The sequence below is a fragment of the Dromaius novaehollandiae genome, chromosome 1, assembly GCF_036370855.1.
Source record: "Dromaius novaehollandiae isolate bDroNov1 chromosome 1, bDroNov1.hap1, whole genome shotgun sequence".
Taxonomy (NCBI): Eukaryota; Metazoa; Chordata; class Aves; order Casuariiformes; family Dromaiidae; genus Dromaius; species Dromaius novaehollandiae.
Window position 1 is genome coordinate 73563431 of NC_088098.1, and position 12275 is coordinate 73575705.

Sequence of the window (12275 nt, forward strand, 5' to 3'; positions counted from 1 at the left end):
TGCTTTCCGTTTTTGGCTGTTTTTATGCACTACACAGGTGGTGGGAGTGCTGGGAGACGTGGTGATCCCCTTCCTGGGGTGCCCTAGGCCTTGGGATGCCCAAGTGTGGCAGATATGGCACCTCACACCCTGTTCTCCTCAAAATTACTGTGAGATAGGTGCCAAATATAGCAGGCAGCACACCGGGGGAGAGAGGAGGGTAGTCCGATGGATGCCGGGCTGCCAAATTAGGAGGCAAATCCGAATTTGGCTGGTACGAAGCCACTGAGCTCAGTTGGCCTAAGCGGAGCCCTGACAAATGCCACAAGCTAAAAGTTTGCCCTTGATTTTGTCCTCTACTTTGTGATGGGGCTTGTGGCTTTGCTTTTCTGGACTCTTTTTTTTTTTTTTTTTTTTTTTTTTTTTTTTTTTTACCTGCTTGTTCTTCGCCTCTGTCAGTCGGGAACACCCAGTCCCCCCGGGTCTGTCAGTGCTGGCAGCCCTCAAAGCGAGCTGAAAGAGCACGTACACCTTGGCAGCCCCCTTTCTTTTCGCTCCTAGCACAGCACGGAAGGGAATCCCAGGCGAAACTTTTAATTTTGGCAGGAGGCCCTCCGGCTTTCCCTTGTGCTCCGAAGAAGCCTCGGGGCAGCCCCTGGGGCGACCACCCCCCTCCCCCCGGCTGCTGTGAGGGGAGCTGCTGCCCCCGCGCAGCTCCGCGGGCCGGGGCGCCATGTCTGCCCACCCCCAGCCCCGGCCCCGGGAGGGCGGCGGCGGCGCCCGCGGACTTCCTCGCCGTGGCAGGGCGCTGTGGCCGGCGGCAGCGGCTCGCAGCCCGCCCCCCGCCCGCCCGGCGCCGCCGCGCACGCCCCCCGCCTGCCTGCCCGCTCTCGCCGCGGCTCCCAGGGTGCGGGACCGGCTCCCCGCGGCAGCGCAGCGCAGGGGCCGGGCAGGGCCCCCCCCCCGCGCCGATGTCCTCCGCTCCGGTGCGGTCCCCCACGCTGCGGCCCCACAGGATGAAGAAAGACGAGTCGTTCCTGGGCAAGCTCGGCGGGACGCTGGCGAGGAAGAAGAAAGCCAAAGAGGGTGAGTCCGCCCGCGCTGTGGCCGGCAAGGAGTGAATCACAGCAGCGGCTTCCCCGGCCCCTGCGCGTGGCCCCCGGGACCCTGGCGGGAGGCGGTGGGCAGAAACCGCCTTTGTTCCGCGGCCCCGGTGAGCGGGGTCGGGGGGGGCGGCGGCGCTAGGGCGCCGCGTGCCGCCCGCCGGGGCCCAACGGTCGCCGGCGGCTGTTAGGGGGGCGGTTGGGGGCGGCTGTCGCGGGATCCCCCGCGCACCGCGGCGCTCGGCACCTCGCCGTGGATCGGGGGAGGGGGGTCCGGGGTGGACCAGCTCGGCTGCCCCCCTCCTCCCCGGGCCGGCAGCTCCTCTGCTTTTGTGCGTCCGTCGCTGGGAGGGGAACCCCGTAGCCCGCTTGCTTCTGTAAAAGAAACTTCTGGGAACAAAGGACGGCTTTCCTTCTAGCCTGAGGCTGCAGCGTGGAAGTTGAAGCGGGAACAGTTAAATCCACCCGGTTTGTCCATAGGTTTTATACTGGAAGAGGTGCTTTGCCTAGTGCGTTTTTCCTGCTAAAATATATTCAGCAAAAAAACCTCTGCCCCCAAGCCCCCAAAACGTGGCATGGATCGCTTATACCGGGCTATATACTGAGTGCCATAATTTAGGTCATCAGCACTGTGTTTTAGTGGCATGGTTATGCCAGCCAGGCGCAAAGAAGTTTTAGCTTCCTCCTCTCGCGTGGGGAGCCTGGAAGAAGGTCTGCAAGAGCCCAGGTAAGCTGCACCCACGAGAGGGACGCTTTGCCGGTACCCTATACCTGTACAGCTCCCTGAGGTGAGAGCCGCCAGCGTGGGCTTAGCCTTACACCGATGAAACGGTCTTCTTGCGGGAGTACTCATGCAAAACATTTCCCTAACCATCTGTTCACACTAAAGGCTGGGCAGAGATAGTGCTGTTTACACTGGAGCGGAACAACTTTTCTTTTTTATAGATAGGGAGTCCTTCTTTGCCACTGGACTGAGGTGATCCAGCCCATTATACTCAAAATGCAGCTTTCCTTTAAACAGCATCTCCTTTGAGGACAGCTTATTCTGTTGGCCTCTCGTTCTCTGACTGACCAAACACCAGCTTCTGTGGAGAAATTCCTCCTCCACGTCATTCACACACCACTGCAGTCTGCTAGCAGGAAATCTGAGTGTCATTTCCTTAGGCTCTAATGTAATTTTGACTTTCTGGGCCTTGAGATGAGACTTGGTCTTGGTTATGTTCTAGTGTCAAATGGGAGTAGGATAAGGAAGTCATTCTAATTCGGGTCTCCTTTCAACTGGCTACGGAGCAAGCACATGTTTTGCCCGTATCGAGTCTATTAATTGCCCACAGCATTTAGAATGAAGCTTTTTGATGTTTAAAAATAAAATACTGGGCTCCAGAATTTGGCTTAAGAAAATTGCTTCCCTTTCCTTCTCCTGGCTGTTTGGTGTGGCTTACTGGTGTTTCCTTTGTTATCTATTTTTAATCAAGTTTCTCAGCCTTGGTTGTGCTGAAGAACGGCAGAAGCAGTCATGCCTTTCTGATGATGTAATTTATTTCTAAAGAAAGATGGTGGAGAAAAGTGATCTCCAGCAAGGGATTCTGTCCGCATGCTTTGAAACTGCATTTCATTCAAAGGATTTTTGAACCTTAGCAAATTGGCAGTGTCTCTTCCTAAATAAGCAATTTCAGCATGATAAGTCTAAGGGGACACATTGCCACAGTCACTTTTAGAAGACGCCACCCACTCATTTTGCTGAATTTTCCCATTATTTTGCCAGCTCTCATTGGGGCCACAGCTTCTCTCAGCTGTGGAATGGCCCATTTTAATTTTGGTATTTGCCTTTGGCATTAGTGGCGAACTGCTACTATGGTAATACAAAGCAAGGTCATGCTTTTGTCAGTGTGGTGGAAAGGAAATTGTAATGTGTGGCTCTTTCATCTTTTTGAGCATGCCTTTCAGTTTAAAAATATGAACAGAGAGATTATTTGGAAGCCTATGTGGCTACTGGTTGCTTATAACACGTTTACATCCAGCAGTGTGTGCTGCAGACAATGGAGGCCCTTCCTTTTAAGGGGAAATGGTTTTCAACCCTTTCACTTCTTCCTCAGTAGACGTTTTAAGGCCTGGGCAAGTCATGTTTTGCACTTTCATATTCAACCCAGTGTGGTATCTCTGTCAAGTGCAAGCTCTCCAGGCCACAGCTGTGAAACTGGAAGGGGTTAGCTGTGGAAAGGTGACAGGGTGGGCATTGACATCTAACGGAGAGAGGATATTCCATAACTTGAACTAGGACCTGGGCAGCCAGACGGGCAAATTTCCATGCTAGAAACTAAGTCTTTGTATGTGACCGAAATAGAAGTAAATTGGAAGCTCACCCAAGTGATGTTCCTGGATTGAATTGATAGACCATTTAAGGGGAATATGGTCAAATTTGGTTCTGTGCTTGGGAACTACTCTACATGTGCAAGTTTTCCCTGCTCCCTTTGGACAAGTGGAAGGTCGGTTAGGTCTGATTGATAGATTTCTGGTTGGTTTCTCTGAGCAGACCAGCAGAGGTCAGAATGGTCCTCATAAATTGGCAGCTGTTTCCATCAACTACTCTCAACAACAGCAAACCAACACGTTGCCCATGTCTCCTCTCCTAATAGCATGAAAAGTAAGCAAGCTGGAGAGCTCTTCATAAGTATTTATTGCTTTCACTGGCCTGTCTTTTGTATCTTAACGTAAATACTGGCCTGCTATCACTGTCTCAGGTATATTAATATAATGACCATTAACCTGGTCTGTGCAACACTTGTAATCCAGTTATATGAACCCTTTTAGTCTACACACATGACTTGTCCCTGGTCTATACAGCTTAGAATGGAAGTGGAGAAGTTTTTGTTACTTAGGGTCATTCTTTTTTAAATGTGGGTGCTAGCCCTGGCATAAATATCAGCAATTTGTGACTAGCACCCCATAAACAACTGAAGTTAAGTAATTTTTGGCTAACTACTTTATAAGATGCTGTAATCTGTTTTTAATTAGATTGTATTTGGAGAACTGTTCGTTAAGTTGACTAAGTTGAACAGGGTTCGTTAAGACCATTGTAAATGCATAACATTGCTTTATGACAGGACAATAAATAAAACTCTTAAGTACATTGGTGATGGTAACTATGGTAGTATTTGAAATATTTACCATAGCATGTAAACAACTTTTCTGCTAATTTTGCTTTAGCTGTATGGCATGACATAATGGTTTGTCAGCGGATGCCTGTAAATGAGGTAGAGTTAACATTTCAGGTCAAATTCTACAACATTTTAGGTCAAATTCTTGAAGTTGGTTAAATGTTTGAGGAAGTCTTTGAATTTATACTTGAAACCTTTGCTTAATACTATTACACCTGTATTTATTGAATGTAAACTGAACTGACTCATTCATCCACCCTGACTTAAAAACAAAAACAAAACCTCTTGTTCATTGGAAAACTGTTTTTAGTCTGATTTCCTATGGAAATACGGTTTGTATTTCACTGTCTGTTTGGCTCCTCCCTTCCTTTTCCTCCTCAGGGACGTTTTCAACTCCTAGGTTGGCTAAAAATGCCCCTGAGAGAAAACTACCAGTCTTAAGGGTTAAAATGGGTGACCAGTTAGAATAGGAAGACCATAGTGGAGTCCCACTGAAGGAAGAATCACAAATGAGCTCAGCCCTTGTAAACTAGTAGGGAGTCCACATGGGAGAGAACCTGTCCAAGAAAAGGAAGCATCTATAGGGAGGGCGTTGAGTGGAGTAGGACGTTCCTTAGTATTACAGTCAATCATCGCGTGCATCTTTAGAGAGGCAAGCTTCCTTAGTTCTGATGCTTATGTGACCACTAGGGTTTTTTTTTTTTTTTTAGTAACTTTTTCACATTAAACTTTGTAGAAATCTGCATAAAATCTAAGAATGTATTGACATGTTCATATGACCATGACATAGTTCTGTCTTGATGTGTCTTGAATCAAATCAAGATGTGCCGAATCTGTAAGGTGGTTAATACACTTTAACCCATCTGTTCCCAAGCTCCAAATTCTACTTTAAATACCTTAGGAAACTATTGTAATGCCAGCAGGCTGCACAGCGGGATACAATTTGCAAGATAGATGATCCCTTAGCTTCTTTTCAGACCCTGTAGAAGATGCTGTTTTGGATAGTGCTGTATTTCATCTTGGTCTGTAAAACGAGCTTGAAATAATTCTCTCCTTTCCTGTTGGTCAAACAAAAGCGATATCTTTGTATTGAAATAGAGAAGGTGAGTGTTTTGCTGCAAGTTTCACTCCTTGCCTACTTGCAAAGCTTTGTTTTCTTTTCCTTATTACCAACTGTAGGAATGATCTGAGCAGCAGTTATTTGGCTAAGTGAACTTTCTGTTGTCATAGCTGTACGTGTGCGTGTGTCTGTGTGTGTCTGTCTGTATAGCTTATACAGAGACGTCAATGAGAGAAATATAACCGGCTTAATTACTGAGTGTTGTTTCCCAGTGACATGACTGAGGGTCAGCATAGAGGTGAGGAAACTGCTCCAGAAAAGAGCAATGTGTTGCGCTTGATATAGTCAATAGGTGCAGGGAAAGGTGGAGAGAATTGCCAGTGCTACAGAAGACATAATTGCTGCAACAGTAGCTGAATAATATGAAAGTTTTGTGCCTATCGAGGGAGGTTGAAGCATTGTTCTTAGGGTCTGTGCCTCAGTGAGACAGTGTGGCTAAGAAAAGTGTGCTATTATGTTTGCTGGCAGGCATGCCAGCTTGGTAAATAGCTTGCTAGCTGGGTGCTTCACATCACTAGAGCTCAAGTTTTTTCTCTCAGAGAAATGTGGCTATTACTACCCTCTCTTCTGCAGGGAGAAAAGCTGGGGGAGAGGAAGTGAAGTGATATGCTCAAGGTCATCTGGCAAGCCAGTGACAAAGCCAGGGAAGAAAACTTTATTTCCTGAGTCCTCTCTGGTGCAGTGATATTTGGGCAAAGGTGCTGCATAATCTGCCCATTTCCCACATCTCCACGCAAACTGAAACTCATCTCCAAGTTGTTCAGGTGGAATGGCTTGCAGTGCCCAATCCACTTTGATTTCCTGGGCGGAAGAACATGAGGAAACAAGCTCAACAGCAGAATTAAATTGAAGGAAACAGTTTCTTTATCATTCCTTTGAGATTGATGGGACTGCTTGTGCAAGTAATTGCTTTCTGGAGGGAGTAAGAGGTTCAGAAACAGGTTACTCAGACCTACTTCACTGCCTTCGCCGAGTACATCTCAACTCTCTAAGGCATCCCCTTGAACACAACAGGATGGGAGAATCAGACTTAGAAAATGGATATCCTCATCTTTCATTTGAATAGGATATGCTGAAAACCATTAAAATCTCTCTTTTTTATCCATTCTGTTGTGTGGTCTCCAGAGGTGTGCTTATGTAAACACATTGCAAAATAGTGAGTTTCTCTGTTTCAATATGCTAAAGCTTTGCTGTAGCCATTGCCTAGTGGCTGCTCAAGACTTTTAAAAGAAATATTTAGCTTTAAAATGGTTCTGAAAGGTGCCTTTTAAATAGATACTAGAAGTATGTTAGCACCTTTAACTCAGTCTTTGTTCACCTCACAGGTGGCCCCTGTGTTGGCCACATTTTCCATTTTGGAGATTTTGTCCTGGTCACAACCATTCTTGGCGTGCTGTGCCTGTGTATTGTACTTTATGAGCTGATGCTGGTAGAGTAAATGCCCTAACCTGTCTGTTGCAGGAGAACTGGGACTTTGGAGCTCACCTGGTGCCCAGAAACATCAGGATGGAGGCGAGCTACTGATGTGGGGCCTGTGCTCAAGCTTTTGTCCTGAGGCATGTCTGTGTTTCTGGCTAGCAGTCGAGTGCCAAGAAACTGTACGGTGCCAGCTAGTCCTGTGGTATTTCTCACCCCAACAGCAAGCTTCACAAGCAAATTTGCCTCTCACAACTCCTTGAGGTGCGAGCTGAGATAAGCTTCAACAGGTTGCTTCTTACTCTCTCCTGGCCTGCTATTCAACATGCTTTTAAGGCTCTTCCTTTCGATAGACTGATGGTAGGACTCACTTCCAGCCTGACTTACTTGCCATGTCTGTAATAAGTGGCAGTGAATTCTTCATGCAATAGAGAGACAAATAGAGAGTAAGTAGGGTCTCGTTCTGTGGGCCTGGTTCACACAAATGTTTGCTGCAGTCTTGAGAGAATATTTGATTGGGGGAGTATGTTTGTACAGCATAATGTGGTATTGCTGCTGTAATATTTAAATAGAAGATGAGGCGGATGCTGGTGAAGTAGAATTTTTTTGTTTTTTAAGAGAGAAATTTACATAAAATTACATTGAAATTACGTATTTTTCTAGCTATGTATATAACTAGATAGACAGTGTACAAGCATACACAAATTCAGGTTGAACTGTGGAATTCCTTACTACTGTTAATTTAAACAGAAAGGGACTTAAATTTCCTGTCAGGACTTGAGTAGCCTAGTTGTTGTTTCTCCTGTAGGGCTCATTGGTACCGCTGACCAGGTCTGTTTTAAGTCTTTTCTTGCCAGAGCCATACTAATTGAGGTTATGAGATTCTATTCTGGCAAAAGTTTTACAGTAGATATAGTTTATGTCAGTGTCTCAACCAAAATAAACTTTATGTGCAAAAGAATCCTCTAACAGTGTCATAAAAAATGTGTTTTGCTGCTGTAGCTGCATCTAGACTCAGGTGGTTTAGCCAACACTTGAAGTATAGACGAGACCTCGGTGAGACAGTACAGTTTTGGATAGCATTTGAACAGTTGAGAGTTTTCTCCTAGGCAGGATGCAGCAAAAGTCAGCAAAATAGCTCTGTAGCTTTAGTAATGGATTGAAAAATTAACTTTTATTTTACAAAGATAGACATTTTGAAATTGTTTTAATTTCAGAGTGGAAATCATTAAAATATGATTAATTGCAAGAACATCATTATTTTTATCATAGAACTGTAGCAAGGTTGTTATTAACATTTCTAATTCACCAAAACCAGAGTTTAGAATTTCTTAAAAATAGTAATGTGAAGAATGGGAAATGGACTCCTTTTCTTAAAAATCAGTCTACCCTTACTTAAAGGTAATCTTCCAATGATATCTGTTTATTTTAATTTCTTCTAAAGGGTTTATTAATACTAATATCTTGGAAGATACTTACATAATCTGACATCTGGATGTTTCTGTCCCAAGGAGCCTGCAGTGAACCCTATGAGACTTTAGTGTAGGGAGGGCTGGACACAGGCCTCATACGAATAGGGGGAGCTGCAAAGTCACAACTTTAAGCAGTGCCTGTGCAGATGCTCTTCACTGGACAGTGTGAGTGGGGTCTGCTGGTCCCGTGGAGGGATAGGTGTGTGGAGATTAGGCTGTGTTCTGTAATGTATTATATCATGCTGGCTTAAGTACTCATTCAGCTTTTAAGAGTTGTAATATTTCAGATTTGTTTGTTAATGTAAACATGTTCTACTGATTTGCACATCGGCAGTGCAGGAGTGCATAAGATTTAGTACACCTATGCATAACCGTGCTAAATGTCTGGGTTTTTTTAATGTACTTTAAGAATAGCTATGGGCCAGTTCATCCAAAACCAGTTGAAGCTGGTAGAGTTTTCCAGTGTACTGCTTTGGGCTTTGGATCATACCTTGATGTTAAAAGATCTGGGAGATTAGCAGGTAAACTCCTTCCATTGCAAAGCACGTCAGAACAACTTGTTGCTGAGGGATTCAGGTTTACGTGGTCTGCGGCAAGGCCAGCCCAAGGCAGAGTCTGCTGGCTACAGGAACTGGTGATTTAACAGTTACAGCTTTGCTGTTCTGCTAAGATGAAAATTTTGTGTGTGTACATTATGCATGCAGGGGTCATGAATACAGTTGAGGAGACTCAAGTCTGTAGCAATAGAAGGGATTTGGATGCCAAATTACTGTTACTTTTCAAGGGGAATTGGGTGTTGAAATCTCTTGGGCACCACTAGAAATCTTGGCCTGTGGATATGTACAATGAGAGTGTTGTTCATGTCGGAGTTCCTGGGACATGATGGCTTGATGGAGACAGTAGAGAGGTTTATCATAAGGAGGAAGAGCTTTCTGCCTTTCATGTATCACAGTCTATTTATGGCCATTGTTACACTTGCTGCTCCTGGTAACGGGGAAGCCTTTCTGCTTTCCTCATTAACACTGGAGTCTCATTCCATTTCCAGGGTTTTCAGCCTTTCCATGTCCTTACGTCACTGGGACGAGTTCTTTGTTGCAGCAGCAGACAAGGGGCCATCCCTCAAACTCCTCACAGTTATTTCAGGAGACCTGAGGGCACAGCAAGAAGGAAGGAGGGGGAGGCACGTTTCCCAAAGACTTTTCCTTGTGCTGACCTCTGCTCGTTATGGCAGTCATGATTCCAGCAGACCTCAAAGTTCCTTGAACTAATGGGATCTGAGCATTTTGTTGCAGAAGCCAGTGAGTTAAAGGTCAGCCAGATGGCTCCAAAGAAAGAGCTGACCTGTTCTGTCAGCCTGTGCCAGTGTCTTTTGGGATGTAATTGGTGGTATGGGTTTTGTTCTAGTCAGCTGTCACTGTCCACTGATAGGTGCCTTTCTCTGCACAGTCCTCTAATTGAGCTGTTCTGTGTGGTGACTTTAGTAGTTGCTTAACCTCTCCCTTGTACCTTCTCTATCTGGTCTGTGAAATGTGTTATATATGTGCATTTTCACTGACAAAACTTAGTTTTTGCCCCTGGGGACTGCAAAATGAACTGATGCAGTTGTCAGAGTAACTTGCAAAGTATGCATGTCTGCAGCAGGCTTTCCTATCAGTGTATGGTATCAATGGATCACCCCTTGCTTTCCATGCCCTCCCTGCGGCTATGAGCTATGTGCCTTTGGTAGCTGTCCTAAGTTGCATTGGCTCTTCTCACGCTGGGCTGAGGCGGAGGGAAGCGTGGCATTTGTGAGGAGGAGTGGAGGTAGAAGGAAAGCACTGGCAGGATGAGCATTGGGAGAGCCCTGCTTTTTACGGGGCAGTTCCAGGCCTTGGCTTCTGGTACCTCCCCTGCAGGACAGGCTGCTTGGTGGGGCTGCACGCTCTCCCCACCACCGCAGGAGGGGTTGTGTGCGTGGAAACTAAACCAGCAGTCTTCATGTGAGCAATAGTGTGACTCCTATTTGTCTTTGAGGGTGGGCTGAGTATGGAGGAGAAGTGGGAACAGGAACCTCTATATTGCATGACTAATAAATCAGTAGCCAGCTGATCTCTCCAGGATGATGAGTATTCAGCTGCTCAGGTATAAATTTCCTAATTTGGACTTCTGTTTGTCAAGTAGACAGCTGCAACCCAAAATTCGTGACTTCTGCTGTATGTTTAGTTTAGCTGGAAAAGTATTATGGCTAACATGTGGTTTTAGGGTTTTGTAATTTGAATCCAGCTAAATCTTGTTCTGAAAACCAGATGTAGAGAGAACATGCACACCTGGCAGTATATACTGGCCTAGAGCAGTGACTCTATTCTTCTGTACTCTTTGGGCCATAAAATCACCATCATTTCCTCATGAAGGAACATATATCTGCACAATGAAGCTTCTAATTATAAATATTGTGCACATAATTTGTTTCCATACACCACCTGCAGACCCCAATCTAGGAACTTTTGGCCCAGAGGGAAGCCCATGGGACAGGATTCTGGTTTTGGCTTTGTCAGTGGCTCTCAGTGGGATTTCTGGGAATTCAGTTTTGCCTCTCAGTGAGTGTTTCTCCAAATTAAAAAAGGCTCCTTTGTAATGTCCTGAGATCTATCTGGCAATCAGGTATAACTCTCATAAAATCCCTTTTCAGTGCATGCTGCATTTTGGTTATAAAAAAAAGCAAGTTCTGGCTCCTATGAATTCCAGTTCCTCCTTTAGTACTTCTTACTTTCAGTAATTGAACAATAATGAAATATACTGTAAAAAGGAAACTGTATGTTTTCCATTATAGCTGCCATATGGCCTTGTTACAGATTTCTAATTAGCTGAGAAGGTTGTATACACAATTTATTTAGAGTAAGGAAAGAGAGAGCTGGAGGAGGAGGAGAACTGTTCTGATGTCCGTATGGAGTACGGTGTCTGTTTCTCGCTGTCTTTAAATAGAAAAATGTGTGATCCACAGAAGGTGTCTTCTCACTAGGTCTGTTTGGCAGCTGTAGGCATATGTGTTATTAAACAGATGCAGAGAATCGTGTCATTTTAAAATAGTATGCTTTTGTTTATTCTCAGGCTTGCCTACTCTAGCAAATGGATTTAAGGGATAGTGAGGCTTTGCAAGATCAACAGCATTTTCTTACTAAGTGGTAGAATGAAGGAAAGTACCAGGACGTCCAGGCTGGAATTTTCTCCTTAGCAGTCCTCCTCAGAATCGCCCCTTGGGATTATTGTTTGCCTTCTTCCCTGCATGTTGCTCCCTATTTTGTTATAGTGAATCTATTCCACTGGAACATCAGGCAGGATGCAAAGTATGGCTAGCAATAGATATGTCTAGAATCTACACTATATTTGGTCTTTCAAAGATCTGGACCCTCTAATTAGGTAATTAATTAGGCCTGTATAATGGAGCCCTATCCAGGGGAAACTGTGGATTTTAATTGGGTGCAGGATGTCACACCAGTCCTGCTGTACCACAGGACTATACCTGGGAGCCAACCAAGCTGCTGCCTCAGCAGCAGCTCTAATGCTATCTGCCACACAAACTGATAGGTTTTTACTGCATGTGGAAGTGGAGACACAGTCACAGCTGACCTCATCTTGTGTGGCAATAGTCCAGCTTCAAGCTGGACCTTTGAGGGTCCTTCAGACCAAGATTTCTGTGGTTCTCTGGAGCTGGATTCTTCGAGGGTCCCCTTTCAAGGAGATAGATGGATAGTAATGGGAAGGCAAGACATATTGGTTTTGTGTATCCACTCTCTGCTGTTTGGTTGAAGGAGAAAACTATGTATTTGTTTTCATGAACAGTCCGGGGTAACTGCGTGTTCGTGAGAAGATTTTTCTCCTACTGCTCACACATATTCAGACTGATAGTTTCCCTCTTTTCCTTGACCATTTACGATGCATTTAGATTAGGTTGCTGCCTTTTTAGTTTAAAAGCCTGAATTCTGGTGTCTGTTCCTTTGTCATCTCTGCTGATACCAGTATTATAAGCAGTAAGAAGGCTGAGGAACTA

The 12275-nt window shown here is 45.2% G+C and overlaps 1 protein-coding gene across 2 annotated transcripts in view; it reads left to right on the forward strand.

Moving 5' to 3' along the window:
* Positions 1-766: 766 nt before the first annotated feature.
* The window catches only part of PARVB (parvin beta), a 65901-nt gene continuing 54392 nt past the window's right edge, over positions 767-12275 (forward strand). Inside the window, exon 1 of one of the 2 annotated variants that reach the window (XM_026114074.2) lies at positions 767-1065. In XM_026114074.2, coding sequence (XP_025969859.1) covers positions 951-1065 — 115 coding nt within the window. In that variant the 5' untranslated portion in view covers positions 767-950. Of the gene's footprint in view, positions 1066-1604; positions 1810-12275 lie in introns of those variants that run through there. The other variant, XM_026114075.2, reaches the window with a different exon arrangement.